Raw genomic sequence first — 24,420 nt, 5'->3', positions numbered from 1 at the left:
CAACAGCATCCCAACCCTACAGGAATGCAAACACGTCTGAGAGTGTCTTCTTGGTAACACTAGCAAGGTTGTCTTATTTGTTTCTGTGTTTAAAAGTCTAAAACACTAAATACTGATAATTAAATTATAAGCTTTTGGAAGTGAAAGTTTTGAAAATGTTTTTAGCTAGTAATAATAATATGTTTTGTATTTACACTAGTTTTCTTCTCCCTGCAATTATTTAGCCATGTATTACAAGACTATGGGATGACATAAACTTCAACTGCTGAAACATAAATTTGTACCTTACTTATTATTTTTTTAATTTAAATTCAATTAGCCAACATATAGTACCATCATCAGTTTTAAATGTAGTGTTCAATAATTTATTAGCTGCGTATAACACCCAGTGCTGGTTACATCATGTGCTCTCCTTAATGTTATCACCAAATTATCCCATCCCCTGACCCACCTCGTGCCTTAGTTCTAACAACTCTGTTCTACATGAATTTACTCTGAGAACATAACTAAACAGTATTATAGATAGAATGTGATTTCATTTTTTTATTATTTTATTTATTTACGAGAGACACAGAGAGAGAGAGAGAGAGAGAGAGAGAGAGAGAGAGGAGCTGAGACACAGGCAGAGGAAGAAGCAGGCTCCATGCAAGGAGCCCGACGTGGGACTCGATCCTGGGTCCCCAGGATCACACCCTGGGCTGCAGGTGGCACTAAACCGCTGCGCCACCGGGGCTGCCCTAGGATGTGATTAAATAATATATAAAATTCTTGAGAAACAACATTCTAGAAATTAAAATCAATTCATCAACTGTGGACAAACAGTAAATGAGAATATAACTATGCAAGCAAATCAAACGCAGGCAATGATCACATTCTGAGAGGCACTGTGGCAGAAAAAAAGTTTCTCCGCTGAATCAGGACGAGAGTCTGATCCTGGACGAGACACTTCATCTCTCTGGGTTTCAGTATCTTAATACAGAACAAGGAGAACATGGACGTCTGTGATATTAAACACTTCCGGTTCTATATCTGATGTCATTATTGACTTTACGTCTTTTAAAAGGCAACATGAAGTTCTGATTTCCGTTTACAGCAAATGTATTTTTCTAAAGCAGAACAATTATGGGAAAGATGGATCATATCGCCTGAAATTGATTTCAGGTTGTAGTTTTACTGAATCATGACATTGAAATTTCCATGCCACTTAAGTAATTATCCAAGATACTCATACCTTTCTTCCTAAGGAATCGAGTTGATCCAGGGCTTCCTGAATGGCTGGGTCAGTGGGTATCAAGAGCAGAAGCTTTCGTACTCGTAGAGTTATCCTGAAATTTGTCAAATACAAATTTTTTCATGTGACCCAGTTTTAGTAACAAAGTCATTTGTTCTTGACAAATGTAAAGTAAAAATGTACTTGGTTCCCTAACCTTAATAACTTTCTCTTTCAAGCTTCAGAAACATTTATATTTACCTTGGCTCCTCCAGATTGGCAAGCTGGTAGAGCATGTCGAACACATTACATACAAGTGCCATTACAACACCAGGGAGGGATTTCTCCTGAGAGAAAACAAAACATAAATACAAACTGACAAAAGAATTTTCTCCTTTTCTAACCAAACGTGCCAACAATAAAATCACTAGTTCTGAAAGGCTGGCCACTACAAAGCTTGAGGGGAGCAGCATGCTCCCCTGCACTAAAGAGCAATACCTGGGAACACAGATTGGTGGGACTACTACCTCCCAGCATCCCTGTTACCTGGGCTCTCTCCTATCCACCTGCTGGTGAGGGGTAAAGGTGCCAAAAGCAGGCAGTGGAAGAAAGGTAAAATGATGGGCAGGTCTAATTAACAGAATGGAGAGCAGACACCATTAAAGGCTGATCACAACTCGTCAGGAGCAAACAAGGCAATGACTGATTTAAAAGCAAAATTAAAGCAGTATATATGTATATATATATATACACACACAACAGATAGGAGAGACTTAGATATGATTAAAATACTATTTTCTGGTTATAAAGAAAAGAAACTAGATGTCACTATAGAATGCCATTACACGAGGGAACATTTTAAATAAATCCAGGATAAATATGAGACAATTTGAAAATGTTAAGCTTAAAGGTGCTATGTATACTGCATACTGCAGACATTGCAGATTTGCTTCCAGACCACAGAGAGATAGCAAATACTATAAGAGTCAAATGAATTTTTTGGTTTCTCAGTGTGTATAAGTTCATAATATAGTTTATTAAGTGTACAGTAGTATTAGGTCTAAAAACCAATGTATGTGTCTTAGTTAAAAAAGGACTTTATTGCTAAAAAATGCTAATCAGCATCTGAGCTTTCAGTGAGTCGTAAGCTTTCTGCTGGGGAAGGAGCTTGCCTTGCTGGAGATGGCTGCCAACAGATGAGGATGCCAGTGGTTGTGAAGGCTAGTGTTGCTGCAGCAATTCCTTAAAATAAGGCCACATTGAAGTTGGCTGCATTGATGGACTCTTCCTTTCATGAACCATTTCTCTGTAGCATGTGATGCTGTTTGACAGCATTTTGCCCACAGGAGAACTTTCAAAATTGAGTGAATTCTTTCAGAGCCTGCTGTAGCTTTATCAACTAAGTTTATGTGATACTCTAAATCCTTTGTTGTCATTTCAACCATATTCACAGCATCTTTACTGGGAGTAGATTCCAACTCAAGAAACCACCTTCTTGGGGTTCCTGGGTGGCTCAGTCAGTTAAGTGGCTGCCCTTGGCTCAGGACATGATCCTGGGGTCCCGGGATCAAGCCCTCCATCTGGCTTCCTGCTCAGCAGGGAGTCTGCTTCTCCCTCTGGGTACTGCTCCCCCTGCTTGTGCATGCGCACACTCTGTCAAATAAATAAAATATTAAAAAAAAAAAAAGTAAAGAAAAGAAACCACCTTCTCTGCTCATCTATAAGAAGCAACTCCTCACTTGTTCAAGTTTTATCCTGAGATGATAACCCCACAGTCCCACCTTCAGGCTCCATTTCTAGTTCTCTTCCTCTTTCTACCCCATTGGCTAGTTACTTCCTCCCCTAAAGTCTTGAACCCCTCAAAGGTGCTGATGATGGATGGATATCAACTTCTTCCAAATTTCCTGTTCATGTTGCTATCCTGAACTCTTCCCATGAGTCATGATATGTTCTTAATGACATCTAGAATGATGAATCCTTTCCAGAAGGTTTTCAATTTACTTTGCCCAGATCCATCAGAGGAATCACTACCTATAGCACTTAAGACATTAGGAAATGTATTTCTTCAATAGTTAGATTTGAAAATTGAAATGACTCCTTGATCCATGGGCTGCAGAACAGATGCTATGTTAGCAGGCATGAAAACAACTTTCATCTCCTTGTACGTGTCCATCAGAGATCCTGGGTGACCAGGTGCATTGTTAATGAGCAGTAGTATTTTGAAAAGAATCTTTTTTCTTGAGCAGTTCTCAACAGTGGGTGTAAACACTATGCTGTAAGCAGATATGTTGTCATCCAACTATGTTGTTCAATTTATGTAGCACATGCAGAGTAAATTAAGCATAATTCTTAAGGGTCCCAGAATTTTCAGACTGAAAAAGGAGCATGGGCTTCAACTTAGAGCCACCAGTTGCACTCTCTTCTCACAAGAGTCAGCCTATCCTTTAAAACTCTGAAGCTAGGTGTTGACTTCTCTGTAGCTATGAAGTCCTAGATGGCATCCTCTTCCAACAGAAGACTGTTCCTTCTACACCAAAAATCTGTTGTTTAGTGCAGCCACCTTCATTATTGATTTGAGCCAAAGCTTCTGGATAACCTGCTGTAGCTTCTACACCAACGCTTGCTGTTTCACCTTGTACTTATTATGGAGACAGCTTCTTCCCTAAACCTCAGGAACCTAGGTTCTGCTAGCTTCAAGCTTTTCTTCTGTAGCTTCTTCACCTCAGTCAAGCCTTCACAGAATGGAGAAGAGCAAGGCATTGCTCTGGCTCAGGCTCTGGTTTAAGGGAATGTTGTGGCTGTGGCTGGTTTGATCTATCCAGACCATTCACCCTTTCTCTATGTCAGCCCTATTGCTGGCATGGAGAAGGGTTTTACTTTCTTATCATTTGTGTGTTCACTGCAGTAGCATTCTTAATTTCCTTCAAGAACTTTTCCTTTGCTTTCACAACTTGGCTAAGCATTTGGTACAAGCAGCCTAGCGTTCGGCCTATCTCAGCTTTTGACATGCCTTCCTCACTATGCTTAATCATTTCTAGTTTTTGATTTAAAGTGAAATGTACAACTCTTCCTTTCACTTGAACACTCAGAGGGTTATTGATTGGCCTACTTTCAATGCTGTGGTGTCTCAAGGAATGGGAGGCCTGAAGAGAGGGAGAGAGATGGGGGAATAGCTGGTTGTGGAGCAGTCAAAACACATGCAACACTTACTAAGTTTGCCATCTTATTTGGGCGCACTTTGTGATGTCCCAAAATAATTACAAGAGTAACATCACAGGTTACTGACCGAAGATCATTATGACAATACAATAATGAGAAAATTTAAAATATTGCAAGAATTATCAAATTGTGAGACAGAGACACAAGATCAGCAAATGCTGTTGGAAAACTGGCACCAGTGGACTTGCTTGGTACAGAGTTGCCACATACAGAGGTGCCACAAACCTTCAGTTTGTAAAAAACACACAACCTGCAAGTGCAGTAGGTGAAGGCATGCTTGTGCATTGCTTCTGTTGTTGATTAGCTGTCATAATGCTATTCTGAGTGGAATCTTCCTTAAATTCTTATTGGCTTTTTTAAAAAATTTTTATTTATTTATGATAGTCGCACAGAGAGAGAGAGAGAGAGGCAAAGACACAGGCAGAGGGAGAAGCAGGCTCCATGCACCGGAAGCCTGACGTAGGATTCGATCCCGGGTCTCCAGGATTGCGCCCTGGGCCAAAGGCAGGCGCCAAACTGCTGCGCCACCCAGGGATCCCAATTCTTATTGTTATATAAGTATAGTCATTTAAAAAGAAATAACATGCTAATACAAACCCATTTTTGAGACCTATAGCAAGGTTATGCTAAGTTTAAAAAGCACAGTACACAAAGATGTCATACTTGGGATTAAATCAACATATACAAACAACAAAAAATCCTCGTAAGTTATTTGAATACCTTTACGTGAGGTCTGGTGTGATCTTTCTAGACTGTTAAGAGCTAAGAAGCAGAACCAGTCCCATGAGTTCTGTACCTCTGGTGCCAAGCTCCATCCTGACACAGGGAGGGTACAAAGTAAACGGGCTGATTCATGAAATGACTCAACAAATACTGACAAGTAAGCCGCAAAGGCAAGTAAGAAGCAAAGGGATGGGGTTAAAATTTTAAATAGGATGGCCAAAGAAGGCTCATTGAGAAGGCAACATTTAAGTGAGAGCTGAAGAATGTGAGAGGGAACTGCCTGGATACTAGGAAAGAACAGAAGAACATTCCAGACACAGGGAAAGGCAAGCGCACAGACCTCACTGAGTCTGAGGACCAACACAGAGGCCAGTGTAGCCGGAGCAGCGGAAGCCAGGGAGGGTCCCAGGCAGGGACATAAGGGAAATTCCACGAGGGCCCGTGCAGTCAGCCCCCTAGGGCCCAGTGGACTCTGGCTCCTACTCTGAGTGAGATGAAGGCTCAGGAGTGTTTGAGCTGGGGGAGAAGGGGCACAATGTGGCTGCTGTTTAAAAAGATCACAGGATGGGACTCATGGTTGGTTCAGGCTTCTATCTTCAGCTCTGGGCCTCGTCCAGGCTTCCTGGGATAGAGTCCCACATTGGGCTTCCCTTGAGGAGCCTGCTTCTTTCTCAGCCTATGTGTCTCTGCCTCTCTCTCTCTGTGTTTCTCATGAATAAATAAAATCTTTAAAAAAATAAAATAAAAAATGAAAAAGTAAAAAGATCCCAGGCTGCTGGGCACCAGACAGAGACTGAAGTGGTCTAAGGACACAGCCGTGGGGGCAGGCAGGCACTGCTCAAATACTCCACATGTGAGGCATGACAGCTGCCTGGACTGGTGTGGAAGGCATGGAGTCAGACCAGAGTAGCTAGATTCTAGACCTATTTTAAAGGCAGAGTCAAAGATGTGCCAGACTCGCTTGGCTTTCCCCCTTGCTCTCTGGCTCCTCCCCCACCCCTCCTCTTCACCCTCAATCCCTATACAAAGGGGCTCCCTGGCTTGATCCTTTGAGCTCTCCTCTGTCTACGCTTATTCCTGTGTGAGGAACCTCATCAATCAGGACTTGTCTAGAGGAAATGACCCAGTCACCCAAGTCTATATGTGCTAAAGGCACGAGCATGAAGCTTACTCAGTTCTGACTTATCATTGGACTATCACCCCATACCTGTTCCATGGCGTACGAGGAGCTGAAGACCCCACTGCTGCTGCTGCTGGAGCTGGTTGAGGAGTCTGCGGAGCTCCCGGAAGGGGTCCCACTGCCTGAAGTCTTCACTGTGAGGATCTGTTCATCGGAAAAGCCCAGCTGGTGGAGGAGCTTTTGATCTTTATTCACCGTCAGCTGCAAAAAGTGGTTTCTTAATGACCGGGGCGGGGGGGGGTGGGGGGGCAGGACAAAGGTTCGGATGTCTGGCGGAAAGGCCACAGATGGTTGGCTTAAACCTACCAGACTATCGTTGGTAAATATCTGTATGTTGTCCACAGGTGAGCACAACTGCTTGGCTATCTTCCACCGCACACTTCCTATGGTCTCATTACTGTGAGCCTGCATGATAAAATGAAACACTGCTGTGAGGATGGACTGGGTACCAGGTGCTATTCCACAAGCCAGGAACGCAGCAGAAAACCCACATAAAAGATTCTGGGAGGCTCCCCTTCTGCAGTAATTATACATCTGCTTTCCCACCCTGTATTCGCCATCTTGCATGAATCAGACCTTAAGTCCTGCTGTGGAGCCTCCACTCTCTCCTGTTCTCTCTGTGGTCCATCACACCAGCTACCCTGCCTGTCACTGAACAAGCCATACAAGTCCCACAGCAGGGCCTCTGTCCCTGCTGCTCCCTTTGCTTGGAATGTGCTTCCCCAGAAATGGCCTCTTGTCACTTCATTCCATCTTTGTTCAAAGGTCACCACCTGGGCAGCCCGGGTAGCTCAGCGGTTTAGCGCCGTCTTCAGCCCAGGGCCTAATCCTGGAGACCCGGGATCAAGTCCCACAGAGCCTGCTTCTGTCTCTGCTTCTTTTTCTCTCTTTCTCTCATAAATAAATAAGTAATATCTTTAAAAAACAAAAAACAAATGTCACCACCTCAGAGAGAACTTCCCTGCCCGTCTTTTTTATATTTCACATATACACATCACTCTCTACTAAATTATCCAGCTTTATTCTTACTTATTCTTCATAACACTCTTTGCCACCTGATGTTATATTACATGCTTACTTATGAGACTGCTTATACCCCATCAGTTCCTTTTTGCTGCATGTCTTTTGTCTAAATTTATGGACCAAACAGCTTGTAGAATAGTTGCTCATGCAGCTATCCCAACTCACAGTGCTCTTGTGAAAGTAACAAGAAGATACGAGAATGGCTCCAGGGCTTAACGTAAACCTACCTCTACAGTGAAGGTATCTTTGGTAGATTCATACGTAACATTGAGAGTTAAAAGATGTCCATGAAATGAGGCGCCATGAGGTAGAATAGTTCGTGGAACAGAGTAAAAATCCTTGAAAAAAATAAATACACATCAAACAAGTCAGGTGCACAGCATCATTGTTAGACTTCTGAGAAATACACACAATGCACAATGATGACAAAGTGGCTTTAAAAAGAGAGGCTTACCTCGATAGTGATCACATAGCGTTCTGCCAGAAGCAAAAGTCTCTCGATTATTACAAGTTTAGTGGATCTACGGATTCAAAAAAAATTTTTTTGAACGTATTTGAAGTGAATTGCTCGATTCCAATCTGCTTCATCAGAACCACACAGTCAGCACTCACTGGTCAAAGGCTGACATTCGCAAAGACTCAACTACCCCCGTACCCAAGGGAGAGATGGCTAGACCAGCTTACAGCCATGGCAGCTGACGCCCATGGAGTCAGGAAGGACAAGCCAGCCCCTGCATCTCCGTGTTCCCTCTCCTGTTCTGCCCTCTCTTTTTATACAGCTATTCCATAAATAGGGGACCTGGGCCTCCAGGTCTATTTGTCCATCATTCCACCAAGAATGAACTATCAGTAAGCCTGAGTCTCATCATCTTACAATGAAAATATGCCACATAATTAAGTAAACACATGGACTCTCACAAAATTCTGAACTGCCTGAAAATCAGAAGACAAATGCAAACCAGTAAGCAGACCACCAATAACATCTGCTGTTTTAATGAGCCAGGGAATGAGGAGGAAGCAAAGGACAAACAATTGTTTATTTGGTTTAAATGAACATTCTGTATAGGTAAAACATAAAAGGGTAAGAATTTATTATCCCACCAATTTTTAAAGCGCTTAAGAAATCACCATACATCAGGAGACAACCATCTCTAGGACAGGCAACATATGGCAAGGAAGTGTGTAGCTCTAGCACATCTGAAAATGAGACCTGAGGTCCCTTTTGGTCTTAGGGAATATTACTTATTATCTGAATTCATAGGACTCTGACATCCAGCAGCTTATATATTCACAGCTTCATATTTTATAAAAGAGAATATTACACGTGTTAACATCAAGAGATGAAAATCTAAGTGCCCTTAATTTAAACATGTGCTATTCCAGAAAGTCTAGGCATTTCAAATAGGGATATTTCTAAATCTGAAAAGGGTACTACTATTTTCTAACAATTGGGTCTGGTTTGCTGTTAGCAGAATTTTCACTCTAAAAAGAGTTGGTTAAACACATTTTAATAGTTCTGTTAAATATATTTAACAGAGTTCTAAATCCTTCCAGGCTATGGACAAGACTAGAATTTGATACTGAGATAGAAAATCTTTAGGAAATATCTCAATGCTATAATAAATGAACTGTGCCTCAATAATGAGTTAAATCACAGACACCACTGCAGAATACTGTAGGGCTGAGAGAATAATTCCTCCTCCTCAAATGATGGAACAATGATGGTCATTGGGAAGTTCTTTCAAAACCAGAAATAAGATCAAAGATAATATCCTGTTTCAAATGCAACTTTGAAACTATATACTCCTATTAACAGTATTTAGAGTTTATAACAAGAATGGTTAAAAACTATCCTGTGGTTTTGCTCTGTAGGCATTCAAACATGAACTGATTCAGAATAAAAATCACTTTAAAAAGACAGAAATGAAAACCACATTTCTTTAAAGATGCTGCAGTTTGGAAATCCCAATTCAGTAGTTTAGAAGTGTATTTCTATTCCGTTTTTTCAGACAAATGAATCTTTAAGGACCTAGGCACAGAGGTGAACTGCATCTTATAAACATGTAATTAGGAATTCTTAACACACATTCTCAGTGAAAGTCTATTTGACTTTGTGTGGGAATGCAAAAGTTGTGTTACTGTTCTTATCACGAGCTGAATCTATAATCACTTTCTGCCATTTTAACCATTTTTCGTAAAATTTTATTTTTAAGTAATTTCTACAGCCAACGTGGGGTTCGAACCTACAACCCCAAGACCAAGAGTCACATGCTCTACCAACTGAGCCAGACTGGCACTCTACTTACTGGCATTTTAAAAAGAGGTCCGAGAAGGCTGAGTTTTATAGGCATCTGTCATATTAATAATACACTGCTATACAGTACTCAACTCATTTTAAAAAGACAAAGAATGTGAGGTATTGTTTTGATTCCGTTTCTATAAAGGAAGGCTTTAAAAAGAAAAAAGAACTGTAAATAAAAATAAAGAACATAAATACACGCATTAAGACATTCCAGAAGTAGAGACAACCTGAGCACTCATCACTAGAGGGCAACACAGTAAAACCCTGTTCTGAGCACCTGCCAAGGTTTACTGGTTGTACACTGCTTACTAAGAATGAAAGGCTTGTAAACCTCACAGGAGCATTTGAGTTCCTTCAGTTTAATGTTTCTAAATATTCATCTACGTTCCTTACCATATCAAACAACTATAGCAAACAATGAATTCAGATCTCACTGATAATCTGCAAACACTAAACACGAGGTAAGAGATGTCAGTTCCAAGTCTGAACACAAATTTCTGGGGATAAGGTTCTTATTAAAAATTATTTTGAAAAATAATTCTAAGTAAATATTTTAACTATGATGATATTATAATGCATAATTTTAATTAACCATCATCTTCAATTTCATTTTGCTTATGCTGTTAAAGCCCTGGACTTGGGTACAAGGAGAAAAGTTATGTCTAAGTAAATATTTCAAATATTCAAATATTTCAAAAAAAGGGAAACAAAACAGCAGAAGTTGTCCATTAGGCAGGGAATCGGGGAGAGCAATACTTGGGTGGTGGTGATGATGACATACAGATCTTCAGGGAGAGTATAGAGATTTGGGGAAGTACGATGGGGACGTACAAATTTCTCAGGATATGACTATCTGCAAAAATTAGGATATAAAATGAGGAAAGCAACAATTGAGACATCTTCAAAAAAAAGCAACCAGTTTTTTTTCATATATATATCAATCTGAAAAAAATTTATATATATGTGTATATATGTGTGTATATATAGATATATATAAACACATTTTTTTCCTGCATCATGCAAGTGTGTACTTTAATTTCTGCACACTTACCTATATGGAGACTGAACTGATGTTGCTACAGTTGGCATAGCAGTTGCTGTAAGCATTTTAGTTGCTCTAGTCACAGCATGCGTCAGAGTGGGGCCACCAAGTGCTGAACTGGCTGCCTGTGAAACAGGAAACAATCATTCTATATCAGGGTTTCTCAAAACCCCAGCCCTATTGTGATCTTGGCCCGGAAACTTTTTGTTCTGGAGGGTGTCCTGCACTTTGCAGGATGTTTGGCAAAATCTGTGACCTCTAGTCACTACCCACCTTCTACTAGGTATCAGTGGGGACTCTCTGGCTGTGACAACCAAAAAGGTCTCTGGACATCGCCAAATGATCTCTGGGAGGCAAAATAACTCCCAGCTGAGAACTACTGTTCTACATATGTTAAAACTTAAATGATACCTCACCTAAATGAGGTACTTGAATACTTTAAATGTTTTTTATGATGACATATTTGGATGGAAGTCACCACTTGGAAAATCCTGTACAGATTCGAGCACATAATTGTCATCAGATGGTTTAATTTATCGACATTTGGGGGAAGTAGCATATGTTTTTGGAATATTCTTCATTAGATATAAAATTTAAGCACAAATTAAAAATGCAAATGACTGTTTAATGCTTTAACCATCCTGTGAGAGATAAGGCACTGGAAGTATGTGTGAGATAGCATCTCAGAGCAGGCTGCTAACGGACCAAAACAACCAATACAATCTACTACTGAGTGGCCTGCTATGGCCTTTAATAGCCTTTAAGATATAATCTTGGCTGAAACATGGGGAAGGGTGGGAAAAGCGAGTTCTTACATGAAATTCCTGGACAGAAAAAGAAAAAGGAGTAAAGAATCTATTAGAAATGTGGAATATATAGTAGACCTATTTTCTGAAGATAGTTCCTACACCCCAAAAGAGGGGGCAGTGAGTAGAGTGGGGAACAGGGGTGGAAAGAGAAGGAAAGCTTTCCTATAAAGGACATTTCTGTACTGGGGGAATCAAGGCAAATGTCTCTTTTCCTTATGTGACAATAAGGTATGGTTAACAAATTCTTCAATAGAATGCAGTCACAAATATCAACATTTTACACAATCCCAAATATAAAATTATAAAAGGAAAAAAATCAAAGCACTTATTTCAACAAATTTAAATGAAATTTATCACTCACTTCTAATCTTGTGTAACAATCAGCAATAAATTTCTTATGTAATGATACAGAATCCTAAAAGGAAGAGATATAAGGAAATTAAGATTAGTATGACATTTAGTTAAAATCGTTATTAAGGACAAAACATCAAAATAAAACAGCCAATTTTCAGGCATACCAAGGGTCAGAACTTATCAATAGAAAATATATATAATCTTCTGTTCTGGGTATGAGCACCCACCTTTTTTAATCTAGGATTCAGGTTAATGTAACTATAGTTTATGATTAACTGAATAGCTTCATTAGCAATTTCTTCATCAGGTGATTCCATGGCTATTTTCCAAATGAAATCCATTCCTATCAATTCCAGCTTTTCTACATACTGTTTAAAAAAAAAAAATTACAGAGCACACCAAGGTCATAAAATTACACACAATTACTTTTTAAAAAATATTTTATTTATTTATTCATGAGAGACACAAAGAGAGAGGCCGAGACACAAGCAGAGGGAGAAGCAGGCTCCATGCAGGAAGCCCGATGTGGGACTCAATACCAGGACCCCAGGATCACGCCCTGCCCGCTGAGCCACCCAGGCACCCATACACACAATTATTTTTTATTGTATCACTAAGTCTGTACCTTTCAGTTTAATATGAATTAAGGCTGCAAAAACCAAGCTACATAGGAGTGTACTTTTGTACTGATTTGGAACTTTAAAACAAAAAACAACCAACCACAGAAACACTGGGCTATGTCCATGGCAACCAGGATAGATATGGAGAGTTTTCTTCCCCACATATTCCTAAACCCAAGCTGGAAATCTACCAAGATAGGCTACAGAAGCAGGAACAGCACAGGAGTGAGGTGGGCACCATCTTCAGGAGTTTTTTCTCCACAAGGTAACAGAGCCAGGCTAGAATTGGCTAATAATCCTTGAGGCTCAATCTGCTCTCCCTAAAGCTCAGTTTAAATGACAGGATCCAGGCCTCACGAGATCTTGTAAAAATTCTTACCATCCAGAAAGTCAGGTCTTGAATCAAAAGAAAAATGTCTTAGAAAAAAGACTTATTTTTTTGTCTTTCCTAAGTGCATATGTAAAAATACACTATATATATATATATATATATATATATGTATGTATATATATATACACATTCTACAGATCCTCACTTTCCTGCCTCATTAATTGTTCTTAAAATCTTCTCCCGAAATCCCTGCCACTGCGATAAACTGAAGACTCATCTTCAGAATTAAAGATGTCACTTTTTAGGAACATGTCTGTTACGGGATCTGAAAAGTTGGAAGCTTCAATGAAACTATCCCTACCCTGCATTCACCTCACCCCAGGAGGCTGCTGGCTGCCGCAGGGATTTGAGAAGTCACCTGTCCTCTCTCAGACAGCTGATGAGGTGTCCCTGTGCTAGAAAGGGGGCCTCTGCTACACTCTAAGAGAAGCTCTACTGTCAGTGTAGAGGTTGAGGAGATGCCTGTTCTTCAACAAAAGTCATGTTTTCTCACAATTACAACACTTTTTTTTGGCCATGTTTTACTAGATTACCCAAATTACCTAGATTTCAAAATAATATACTCACCAACTGAGCTCCTTGTCGTTTCAATCGATGATCGCAAAGATTCACATTTTCAAAAAAAGTCTTAAATAAGTTAAAACCTGAAATTAAAGAAGGTCCGATATATTGATGCATTCTAAGTACCACAGATAATCAATGAAAAGACTCAGTCCAAAATGTAAGTCTCAGGACAAAACAGACATAAATCTTTAAGACCTCAGATCAGGCAGTGGTTTGTTAGACATGGTACCAAAAGTACAAGCAACACATGAAAAAACAGATAAATTGGATCTCATCAAAATCAAGAACTTTGTGTTTCAAAGGACCACAAGATTGTGAAAAGACTATCTGCCGAGTGAGACAAAATATTTGCAAATCATGTACCTGATGAGGAGCTACTATGCAGAAATTACAACTCAACAATAAAGACAAACAACCCAATTCATAATGAACAAAAGGTATGAACAGACATTTCTCCAAAGAATGTATGCACGCAGTCAATAAACATACATACAGATGCTCAGTTATCAGTCATCAGGGAAATACAGACCGAAACCACAAGGTAACACCTGACACACATCAGGACAGCTGGAACAAAGGCAAGTGCCAATTACACATATTGGTGAAGTTGTGAAGGAACTGAACCCCTTAGATGGTGCTGGTAGGATTATAAAGTAGTGCAGCCACTTTGCAAACTTGTTTCACAGTTCTTCAAAGATTAGTTACAGGATATACTTCCACCCCTAGCTATCTATCCACCTGAGAGACATAAAAACTAATGCCTACACATAAACTTACACATAAATGCTCACGGTGGCATTATTGATCACAGCCAAAAAGTGGTAATGACCCAATGCCAATCAACTGACAAACGGATAGATAAAATGTGGTATATCCATACAATGGAATATTAGCCATAAAATGGAATGAAATACTGATAGGTGCTACCATTTGACAATTTGGGCGATTGGGCCATATAATTTAAGATTAATCATAACATTCATATAGAAAGGAATTTATCAGTGTATATAAACATATGTTTATATAGATGTAAGGAAAAGTCTGGAAGGATATTCCGGACTATTTAGCTGCTTCTGAGAAGGGACTCAGAAGGAAAGGAAAGGATAAATTTTCTTAAAAAACTGAGAAAAAAAGATTTTAAGTTGTTTTCCTACCATTCATTGTGATTTCGTAGGACTCCAATTTAAGAATTTTCTCCTTGAAAAGCTGCTGCTGAACATCACTTTCGAGATCATGTTGCCCTTTTGTAAACCATTCAAAACACATCTGTGGATCAAGACAAATGTTACCTATAACTAAAATCCATTTCAGGCAAATACATTTTCCAAAAGTGGAGAGTGAAGGTAAGTTATGTTTAATTCTTCAACAATATTTATTGATGAAATACCACTGAAAACCGAAATGCCTGGAACTCTGGAACTAAATAAAGCAGTTACTAGCAACCTTTCTCCCAGATAACGCAAATACAGACTCACATTGTTCAATTGAGTTTATACTTGGGCTTCTCCACTAATGTTTATTAACAAGCCTTGCTATGTGCCAGCCACTGTACTAGGCAAGGGCATATACATAGTCTTTTCAACAATGCTGTGAAGCAGTTATAATTCTGTAAAATGATTAAAGCAAACAGCAATTCATTGTTAAAGTAAGCCAAGTCAGGTGTTCTGCTCCTGGTTTAATCTATTTTCAGCTGTTTAATTACAGTTAAAAAAAAATCTGTGTAGGCATTTATTCTTGTGTTTTGGGGGTACAACATCATTACAGAAACTCCAAGTTTTTGGTTGTCAACTTCAAATTAATTCCATGGGAGAAAGAAAAAATACAAGACATACCAATAACTCTATAGCTGTGCTCACTTTAAATTTGGTTTTATCCAGAATGGTATAAGATTACCAAAAAACCCATACATTTAAGTCACAGATATATGTTACGCAAAAATTTTTTTCAGCACTTACAGTTCCTGGCCTATTAGTATAAATGTATGCTTAGCAAATTGAGAAGTGTTTAGAATTAAAGATGTGAGACCCACAGAAAATGAGACAAAAAAAGGTAAAATATTTAAGTCCCACTCTGCCTTATGTTATATCCACACTACCATCTTCTTACCTCTCTATCTAATTCACAAACATCTTGGCCAGTCACAAGACACTCCCAGATTTCCTTGGCACGATTCCAACCCAGATACAGAGTAGCTTCTTGCAAGAAAAATGCTAGGAATTTTAGATGGGCCTCTAAATACTGCAAAAAGAAGTAAATGCTAATTAGTTAACTCCAGGCATCCCTACCTAAAAATAAAATTAAAAAAATTTTTTTTAATTAAAAAAGACTTTTACCTAATGCTTTCTCATATAATTTAGCATAAAATAAACATGAGACATCTGTTTATAAGGTGACAGCACAATGTAGTGGAAACTACTTCATCAAGTCTATTATGAATTCCAGTTGACTCAGGATGTCAGTAAAACATCATTTCAGCAATCTCAAAGTAAAACACCACAAACTCACAAGTGATGAGTTAAGATTTTTTTCTAATTTTTAAAAACAAATGTTGCTAATAAATTTCCCACAGGATTGACAATTATTATTTCAGATGAAAAACAAAAGAAAGGTGGTTATCTTTATCACTTTATCGTATGTATTTCTTGGGTAATTTACTGAAAGATTTATCCACAAATAACAATTTTCTCAACTTTTATTTTAAAATGATTCAAAACACAAAACTGTTCCATTACAACAAAGCTACCTTATGCCACCTCTTTCAGAGTTGACACCCAACAAATATTATTTTATAGTTCAAGTGTAAAAAGCCAAAGGAATGCTGTAAATCACAACACAAAAGCACAATGCCAGATACCTCCCGGTAAGTGTAGCGGCCATCCACCAGTGTTGAACCAGTTAAGCCTCCGGGTCCAGCCACAGCGGCTGCAAGTCGATGACAAGCTATCAAACTTCCCGTTACTAATTTTACAATTTCAAAATTTTTCTTCAAGTCTTGAATAATGCTCTTGGCAAAAACAACAAAAAAATGGTATGAGAATTTTCAGTGATTTTGTCAGTTTAACACAAGCTTCTGTTTTAGCATGTGGTCCTAGGTGAGGGAGGGACAGCAAATATAAGGGCATCCTCACTCCTATTCCTACATCTAGCATACACATAACTAGAATGAAGGGAATTAATAAACTTCTCTAATTTTTTGCTTTTAGAGTTTTTTTTTTAAGATTTTATTTATTTATTCATGAGAGACACAGAGGGAAAGGCAGAGACACAGGCAGAGGGAGAAGCAAGCTCCCTGCAGGGAGCCTGATGCAGGACTCAATCCCAGGACCCTGGGATCACGCCCTGAGCCAAAGGCAGCCACTCAACTGCGGAGCCACCCAGGTACCCCTGGGTTTTTTTTTAAAAGATGACTTTCAAAAGAACTATTTCAGTGCTTATGTACTTCCCCTGATCTTTCTTCTGAAGTTTCTCACACCAAGGAGGCTCCAGGTCCTTAAAGAAATCTAAAGATCAAATGTCTTTACATCTTTCCAAACAGTTTCTAAAATACTATTCTAACTTTTAAAAACTGCATAATCATTCCAATAAATTAAGGAAATGAGTTCAGGATATATCAAAAGAAAAGCTCCATTAAAATGAAAGCAGAATGATGTTTAAACTCAAGATTATTAGAGAATATAAATGAACTATATTAATAATCATAAAAATGTAAAACAGCAACCATAAAACTCAACATAAATCTCTTTATGTTTTGTTATTTTAAAAGTTGGGTCTGTAACTGTATACTCATCAGATAGGGTTCTTCTCTTACCTTGTCTTGCTTTTGATAGGTCTGTTTTATAAACGAGCGGGTGATCTCGTGGAGCTGACGCAAAGCTGGCACCACCCACACAAACTGGGGATTATTAAGCTGAGATGACTAGAGTTAAAAAGAAGTTACATTAGTTAAATCTCGCAATAAACGGCAGGCTATGTTTATTAGCTATAAAAATTTCCCAAGTCAATTAGGTTTTATGGCTACACATTCTATTATTTTTCTCTTCACACCGCTCATTTAGAGCTCATCTCCATGCATTCATAATTCAGTCTTCAACTTCTTACTCTGCATGCAATTTCCTAAGGCCAAGAATTGCAAACAGGAGTGGATGTGAAGTGACAGTAAATGTACAGGGGTACATCAGCAAACAACAGACGACAAGGAATTAGCAACTTCAGAGGATAGATGAAGTAGCATGGGCTGCTAGGATGTGTTGATGGAATGAAATAAACTGATGGCCAAAATCTACCATGGCTAATACTGAACTGGCTGGTAAATAAAATTGTATAAAAATATGACTTTCTATAATTATATGATTAAGATACCAATGATATGATCAAGATACCAACAGTGGTTTAATATTCAAGAAAATACTCGTGGTCTGCTTGTATGTCCTAGTTAAAACAATTTTGCAAGAAGAGAGTTCTATTTTTATTAATTATCACAGCCACTTTACATTTATACTTTATATTTTTCATAAACACTTTCAAATATTATTTCTTAAGCTGGTACATGACAATCCAGATCTTTCACAGTACATATCTGAAAAGTCTGCTGTTTGTGAAATAATCTTTAAAAAGAGAACTGCTCTTTAATACGTAGCCTCTTTCGAACTAAAACATTTATAAAATTTGGAAGACTGTCCATTTAACACTATTAATCAAATTACCCATTAAATCTCTAAAAAACTGAGTAAAAGTTTTAAGTCCTTAGCCTTTATTTTAAAGGCTGAATTTTGCTTCTATTTTTAAAACTTCCTTCCTTAAGTGTTACTATAAGATGAAGATCTTTATGAGGTGGAAAAAAATACTTTTGAAAAATATGCTTTCGATCTCTGGCAGGAAAGCATTGCACTACCCAATATATATATATGAGAGAGAGCTATCATCAAAAACAATACTGGTTTTCTTGAGGATTAGCCAATCAATCAGCAAATACCATATTTCCTGGATTCTAAGATACAGGTTTTATAAATTTCAACATTTCTGAAATTGACACGTCTTACAATTTTGTCAAAAGTAACTTAGCAGCCACTAGGTGTAGGAATGAGTTCTGACATAGCTGTCCTTACCTGAGTAATGTGTACCCTTAGCTGCATATGAAAGGTACTTTGTTCATCTACCCGTCATTTTAATTCTGACTCCATTTATGGAGCACCAAGCAAGGATGGCTTTTTAAGTTTAGATCACGGATTTTTTGAACTCTTATCAAAAAGATGACACTATGATGTAACACTGACTAGCCTGTCCTGTCTGTCAATTCAACTAAAAGCAAAGAAAACTGCCAATAGTCTCGGTCTAAAGCATTTCTCACAGCCAGGAGAATATGGTGTGACAGACTCATACCCTATGAAGGGCTTTGTCACCCAGCACTAAATGTCTCTGTCCAAAGGTGTACCCATAATTCAAGAGAAGCTATTTATCCTGTAGTATATACAACACAACTCCATTAAGGAAAAAAGCAGCTTGAGTTTTACAAAAAAAGGACAAGGACACAAAAATATCATATTCTTCCCATGCCTCAAAATGATACCATTACTCTTAGAAATTTCAGAGGTCAAAATCACTACTCTAGATAATGAAAAGCATTGTGCCAGCGACGCTGTGCATACTGGTCAAAAAGAGGCTTAGATTCGGACTCAGTATGAATTTAAACAAATGAATGGTAAAACTAAAATGTGTGATTTCTTTTTTTCTTCTTCCCCAACTTACAAGGTCTGTGATGCAGAGGTTGCAATCACGGGCATCTTAGAATCAGAGAAATAGGGTATATACTAAAGGCCAACTGTTTGCAAGACTAACCTATGTATTTCAGCTAAAATATAAAAGTTACAAAATGACAAAGAATAAAACTCTAAGGGCTTAAGTCCAAACTCATACCTACCAAAAGAATTATAAACATTAGGATATAAATATGAATCCTTCAGCAAATAATCAGATATATTAAAAAGCATCACTATGACAAACTAAGTCAATTATGGCTAGAATATCTTTAACATAGAAAATCATCCTTTGAAAGTTGCTCACTATCCAATAAAATAAAGGAAATCATATAAAATCGGAATTTAAAAACTATATTTGATATAACCTTTCTAAAGTTTAGCAAACAGGAAAGATGTCATTTATTCCATTGTATCTATGACACTATGTTGCTAAGTTACAAGAAAAATTTAAATTATTTTTCTCCAGTTACCAAAAGACTGTGGTGAACAATTAAAATGAGCATATTTGGTAATGCCTGGTAACGGAGCTGAGGTTTCATAAGTAAGAGGTGACGCTATGTCCAAATGAGACACTCAATGTTAGATGAAGCCTCAGGAGGTCAATTGGTGCAGCCTGTAAACCTACACCTAAATCCTCACTCACTTTTGTTAAATGACTATTCTCTTAGTGTCTCCTGTGACGAGGAAGTCAGGAGGCAGTGCATTCGATGGCAGACTGGTCTCATAGAAAGTTTGCTGCCCTCTTATATTGAAAACATGCCTCCCGTGACTTCTTGGGAGACATAAAGTCAGTGGAATCAAACTTCTCTCCCACAATCTAAGTCTGGAGAACATGTTCATACTCTTTCTTGAATTCTCTTCCCAAAGCTCAACATCCCCACTTCCTCATCTATCTTACTCTTCCAGACCTAGCCATTTACCTAGATTTGAAGTATCAATTTTTGCACAGGAGGACATTTATAAAAAAGTATTTCCTCCTGTGCTTAACCACATCACTGTGAGACTGTACTGAGGACCTCTTGCTACTTTTGCTTTCAATTACATGTTTGGGCAGGTAGAGGCCACTCTGCTGTTGGCAAGCAATGATTTTAGAGTCCTCACAGGGTGAAGGGGAGGGTTCAGAGGAAGGACGGGCATCTACGTGGGAGCTGCCAGGCCCTGTGCTGGGGGAGCCTTAGGAGAATGGCTTAGGGCAGATGCAAACACCGCTACTGGAGTAAAAGTGACTTTTTTGGTTTAGTAAATTTGTTTTTTAAATGAGTACATTTAAACTTTTTAATTGAAGGAAAAAAGAAGTGAAATAAGAGGGAGAGGGTTGGGGGTAAACAGCGGAAGGTATAAAGGAAGCAAAGGAAAGAGGACCAAGGGAGCCAAGAGCATCCTGGCGGAATCTACAGAAATAAAGTGAAGAAATAAAGGGCAGAGTTTCTGAACACAACAGTGGAGTTTGGGAATTTTAAGAGTGTCAAAAGCAGAGGGAAGGGGAATCAGTGGGGGGAACAGAGGTAGCTGAGGGCGGGAGGGGGGTAAGAGGTGGGTGATCTTGTCTTACCCTTTGCTTAGTTTCTGTGTAGCCTGGCAGGGAGACATAATCCCCAGTCAGCCCACCTTGCTGCCTGGCAGGAAAGGGCATAGCATAGAAAAACACCTTTAGTGGCAGTATATAACTCACCCCCCTGCCTGGAGTCGTACCCAGGGGGCTTTGATCTTCCCACTGCCCCCCTCAGCCGTGTGTACTTCCAGAGAGCATCTGCGAGAGCACTTAGTTCACTACAAAGTGCTATGTAAATGCAAGGTACTGTTACTTGGAATGTAATGATGGTCCATCAGAATTTCTACTGGGAGCAGTGGGAGATAAAAAAGGAAGAGTACGCTTATCAAGTCTCACAAAATGACTCCAAAAATAGCCCTGCTGCTCTGAGTTCTGTCTAAAACAACAGGCATGAGTGAAGTGACTGCAGAGAAGCAGTAAAGATTCAGGGATGCCGCTGACTGGGAGAGCGGAGTACTGCTGGCCGAGCAGCACCAAGGAAGGAACAGACTGTGGGAAGGGGTTTCTGTTTTCAAAAGCCATTTCCCTGCAGGGAAAGAACAGTCTCTTCAGCAAGGACACCTCACATTTATAAAGAAATGTAGCTGTTAGTGGGAAGAAAAGACTCTTTTTCTACAGATACCCTTTTCCTCTTCATCATCACTACTGAAGGATCTAAACTCCTCATGTAACTGGATGAGGTTCAAGCGTAAAGACAGAGGCTACAATAAATTATCCCAACTGCTGAACTGAGGAAACTGGAAAAATTCAAACTATATCTAAGAATGACAGCGATGTTGTTGAATTAAAGGAATGATTCCTCATAACCTGAGCATCATCAGCTCTGGTCTGTGAGTGACTTTAAAAATCTAGAAAGCTAGATTACATGTTGAAAATTCACTTGATCAAATTTCAGTGTCAGAAATATAAAACATCAAGGTCTTAAGTATCCCCAACTAAACTTTATAACTAACTATCACTAAAAGCCCACGGAATCACCACAGTCTCTTAACATGATCTAAGAGTCTCTGAATCCACCAATAAAAATTAGCAGTATTCAAGATCCTTTAGAGAAATATGCATTAATGAAAGCCAAGAAAAATGTTTAACTAATGAAACTATTAAGCCACTAGCTATTCACCAAAACCTCTTCTTACATTACAGTAAAATTTTAGCAATCACTCCCGCTATGAGGCTCTTGGTCTGGGCAGCCTGAAAGCCTCGGCCAGAGGCAGGCACTGCTCAGGGAACATCACTCTAGTGAGCAGTTTTGCAATTGGCTCCCTCGGAGCACATGGACTGGATGCTGAAGCACTGGAGTGACAGGAGAGCTGCAGTCATCACTGTTCAGTCTGCTAAACACACTGTCAAAACACAGCCCCTAAAAGTCCTCAGCAACCTGGAGGCCAGAGCCCTGAGGGGGAAGCCTCCCACAACAGTCGCTACCCAAGACCACCTTCTAGCATCAGACCCCAGCAGCAGGACTCACTAGGAATTTATGAACACCTCTGAACCAGGCACCTGAAAAATGACCCTGTGCCAGCACTGAATGAACCTCTTTCTTCCCTTTTCTCTTCCTTCTTACTCTATGACCTTCCTCCGTTTCTTCCTCATGGCAGAAAAACGGGCAAAATACTTATGCAGAATCCATTGTACTTACTAAAGTTGTGCAGACTTTCCATTTAATTTACAAAAGAAAAAACTACATTAAAGGTCTTATAATTTTATGGAAACAACAGAATGAAACTACTCTGTGAATGTGTGACCTTGGGTTCGTAAATATTTAAACAACAGTTTCTATCTGAACATTACTCAAAGAAACACCAAAATAGACTATTATCTTAAAATTATGATATTGCTTATTAAAAGAAATTATTAAATTAGTATACCTTTTAGGCGGTTCCATCTGTAAATTCTTACCTTGAATCCATCCTTCTTGTTTTTTTCCAACCCTGACCATTCTCCAGGCTGAAATTAATTTTAAGAGAAATATAAGTGACCTGGTAAAAGGGGTGCCTATGATTTCCCAATCCTGGACTCTAAGGCAAGAGTTTCCAGGTAGGACATTGAATTTAATTTACATAATAGGGCTAAGAAAATTATTTGGCTCTAATTACAATACTATTATTCTGATAACAAAACCAGACCAAAGATGAAACCAACCCTTTTAATATCTTCGATGCACTTAATGATGTAGCTCCTCTTGATTGCTTCTTTCACCGCATACGCATCACTAAGGATTGTCAGGTGCTCTTCCAAGGCTTGCTGAATAAGGCTACTGGGCAGGGTTGGAAGATGCGCCAGCTCCCAGAGTACATCTAACACCTGCAATGATGCCATACAAGATGAGCCGGCCCCAACATCAGTAAGACCACATGAAGTATTTGTAGCTGGAAAGATTAATTTGATTCTCCTGCCTTTCCAGAAGTGGTCTCAAAGCGAGCCTCCCGGCCTATTCGTCCGATCAGACTCAACAGCTTCTGTCTTACTCGATCACTTTCAGTCTCCCAGCTCTGGGGAATGGAAAAGACCAGACAATCCAATTTTATCAAATGGGCAAAACTTTACATTTTAGTTAAAAAGGTTTAACAAAGAAGAGTACATTTAGACACTGCCAAGGCAGAGGGGGGAGACGTCAAAATGAGCTTCTTTTAGAAAAACTTAAAGCAAGCATGGTCGACTGGTTACATACCTTCTGGATGAGAACAAACAAATGATTAAGTTGATCTGAATTAAATTTGACAGCTGCTGCAGCAATAATAGTATGGATGTTCTCGATCACAGTAGATGATTGTCCTGACTGGAAAAGGAGATAGTGGAGGAAAGTTACATCCTGCAACTTGGAAAAACCCTCACACTTCCCCCCGAGCAATTGACAGAAACAAAAGCAAAACAGCAAGATAAACTGATTCTAGTCTGATCAGCATTCACTTGCTTGATAACATGGGGGAAACTACAGGAAGCAACCATTGTTAATGGCAATCAGTTGACCTTGTTCACATTTCTAGCAGCATTAAATCTTTAAAAAGATGAGAATAAAGTTTTTAACTTAACATATGTATTTCAAGAGGAGAGCGAAATATTTTCAACTGGCTGCATAAGAGTCGAACTGTTTACAGAACAAACATATTCGCTTCTAGCACTTTATAAATGAGCCTGAGGGTCTCAGCTGAGAGTTCTTTCTACCTCATTTTTTATTTTGCTTCTAGATACTTTATGACTTCAATTAAGATTTATTTATCCCGTAGGCAGTAAGTGTGCTTTAGATATGTAGGCCCTGTGGTCAACCTTAAGGTCAAAACTCATTTTATAACCTCAAACATGACTCTATCATACCTTACTGCTCACCATGACTTGAAAGGCAGAGACTTTTTTAGAGTCAGTCCTCTAAGAATCTGCTCAGTATCTACTATGTACAAATATTCATTGAATGTAGTAGGGATATACAACATATACATCATGGTCTCTAATCTTTGACCTTATGTGGATTCAAAACTCACACTCACAAAAAAACAAAAACAAACAAACAAACAAAAAAACCCAAAACTCACACTCACAAAACAACATCATATGAGAGTATTCAGCTATAGTCGACATGGAAAGCACAATTTATAGAAGCCAAGCCTGTTTTCTTTCAGTCTTGCACCTAACTTTCTGCTCTCTGCTGCCTTTCCTCTACTAGCTATGCTCCCATGA

At 38.9% G+C, this 24,420-nt stretch overlaps 1 protein-coding gene across 3 annotated transcripts in view; it reads right to left on the bottom strand.

The window, feature by feature from the left end:
- The window catches only part of USP24 (ubiquitin specific peptidase 24), a 137,763-nt gene that overhangs the window by 59,531 nt on the left and 53,812 nt on the right, over positions 1-24,420 (bottom strand). For all 3 annotated transcript variants that reach the window (XR_011995997.1, XM_072730826.1, XM_072730825.1), the window contains exons 13-30: positions 23,417-23,524; positions 23,142-23,237; positions 22,888-23,049; positions 22,645-22,692; positions 17,246-17,353; positions 16,292-16,441; positions 15,544-15,675; positions 14,592-14,703; positions 13,441-13,517; positions 12,090-12,230; positions 11,870-11,923; positions 10,709-10,824; positions 7,810-7,876; positions 7,583-7,693; positions 6,639-6,737; positions 6,360-6,533; positions 1,472-1,557; positions 1,232-1,325 (exon numbers count right to left, since the gene is read on the bottom strand). Coding sequence is in view for 2 of the 3 variants with exons in the window: in XM_072730826.1 (XP_072586927.1) it covers positions 1,232-1,325; positions 1,472-1,557; positions 6,360-6,533; positions 6,639-6,737; positions 7,583-7,693; positions 7,810-7,876; positions 10,709-10,824; positions 11,870-11,923; positions 12,090-12,230; positions 13,441-13,517; positions 14,592-14,703; positions 15,544-15,675; positions 16,292-16,441; positions 17,246-17,353; positions 22,645-22,692; positions 22,888-23,049; positions 23,142-23,237; positions 23,417-23,524 (1,935 nt within the window). In the remaining variant the exon portion in view is untranslated. The remainder of the gene's footprint in view (positions 1-1,231; positions 1,326-1,471; positions 1,558-6,359; positions 6,534-6,638; positions 6,738-7,582; positions 7,694-7,809; positions 7,877-10,708; positions 10,825-11,869; positions 11,924-12,089; positions 12,231-13,440; positions 13,518-14,591; positions 14,704-15,543; positions 15,676-16,291; positions 16,442-17,245; positions 17,354-22,644; positions 22,693-22,887; positions 23,050-23,141; positions 23,238-23,416; positions 23,525-24,420) is intronic.

Source organism: Vulpes vulpes, chromosome 12 (genome assembly GCF_048418805.1).
Source record: "Vulpes vulpes isolate BD-2025 chromosome 12, VulVul3, whole genome shotgun sequence".
Lineage (NCBI taxonomy): Eukaryota > Metazoa > Chordata > Mammalia > Carnivora > Canidae > Vulpes > Vulpes vulpes.
Note: the sequence above shows the minus strand (reverse complement) of the source record. Positions and strands in the feature narration are given on the sequence as shown.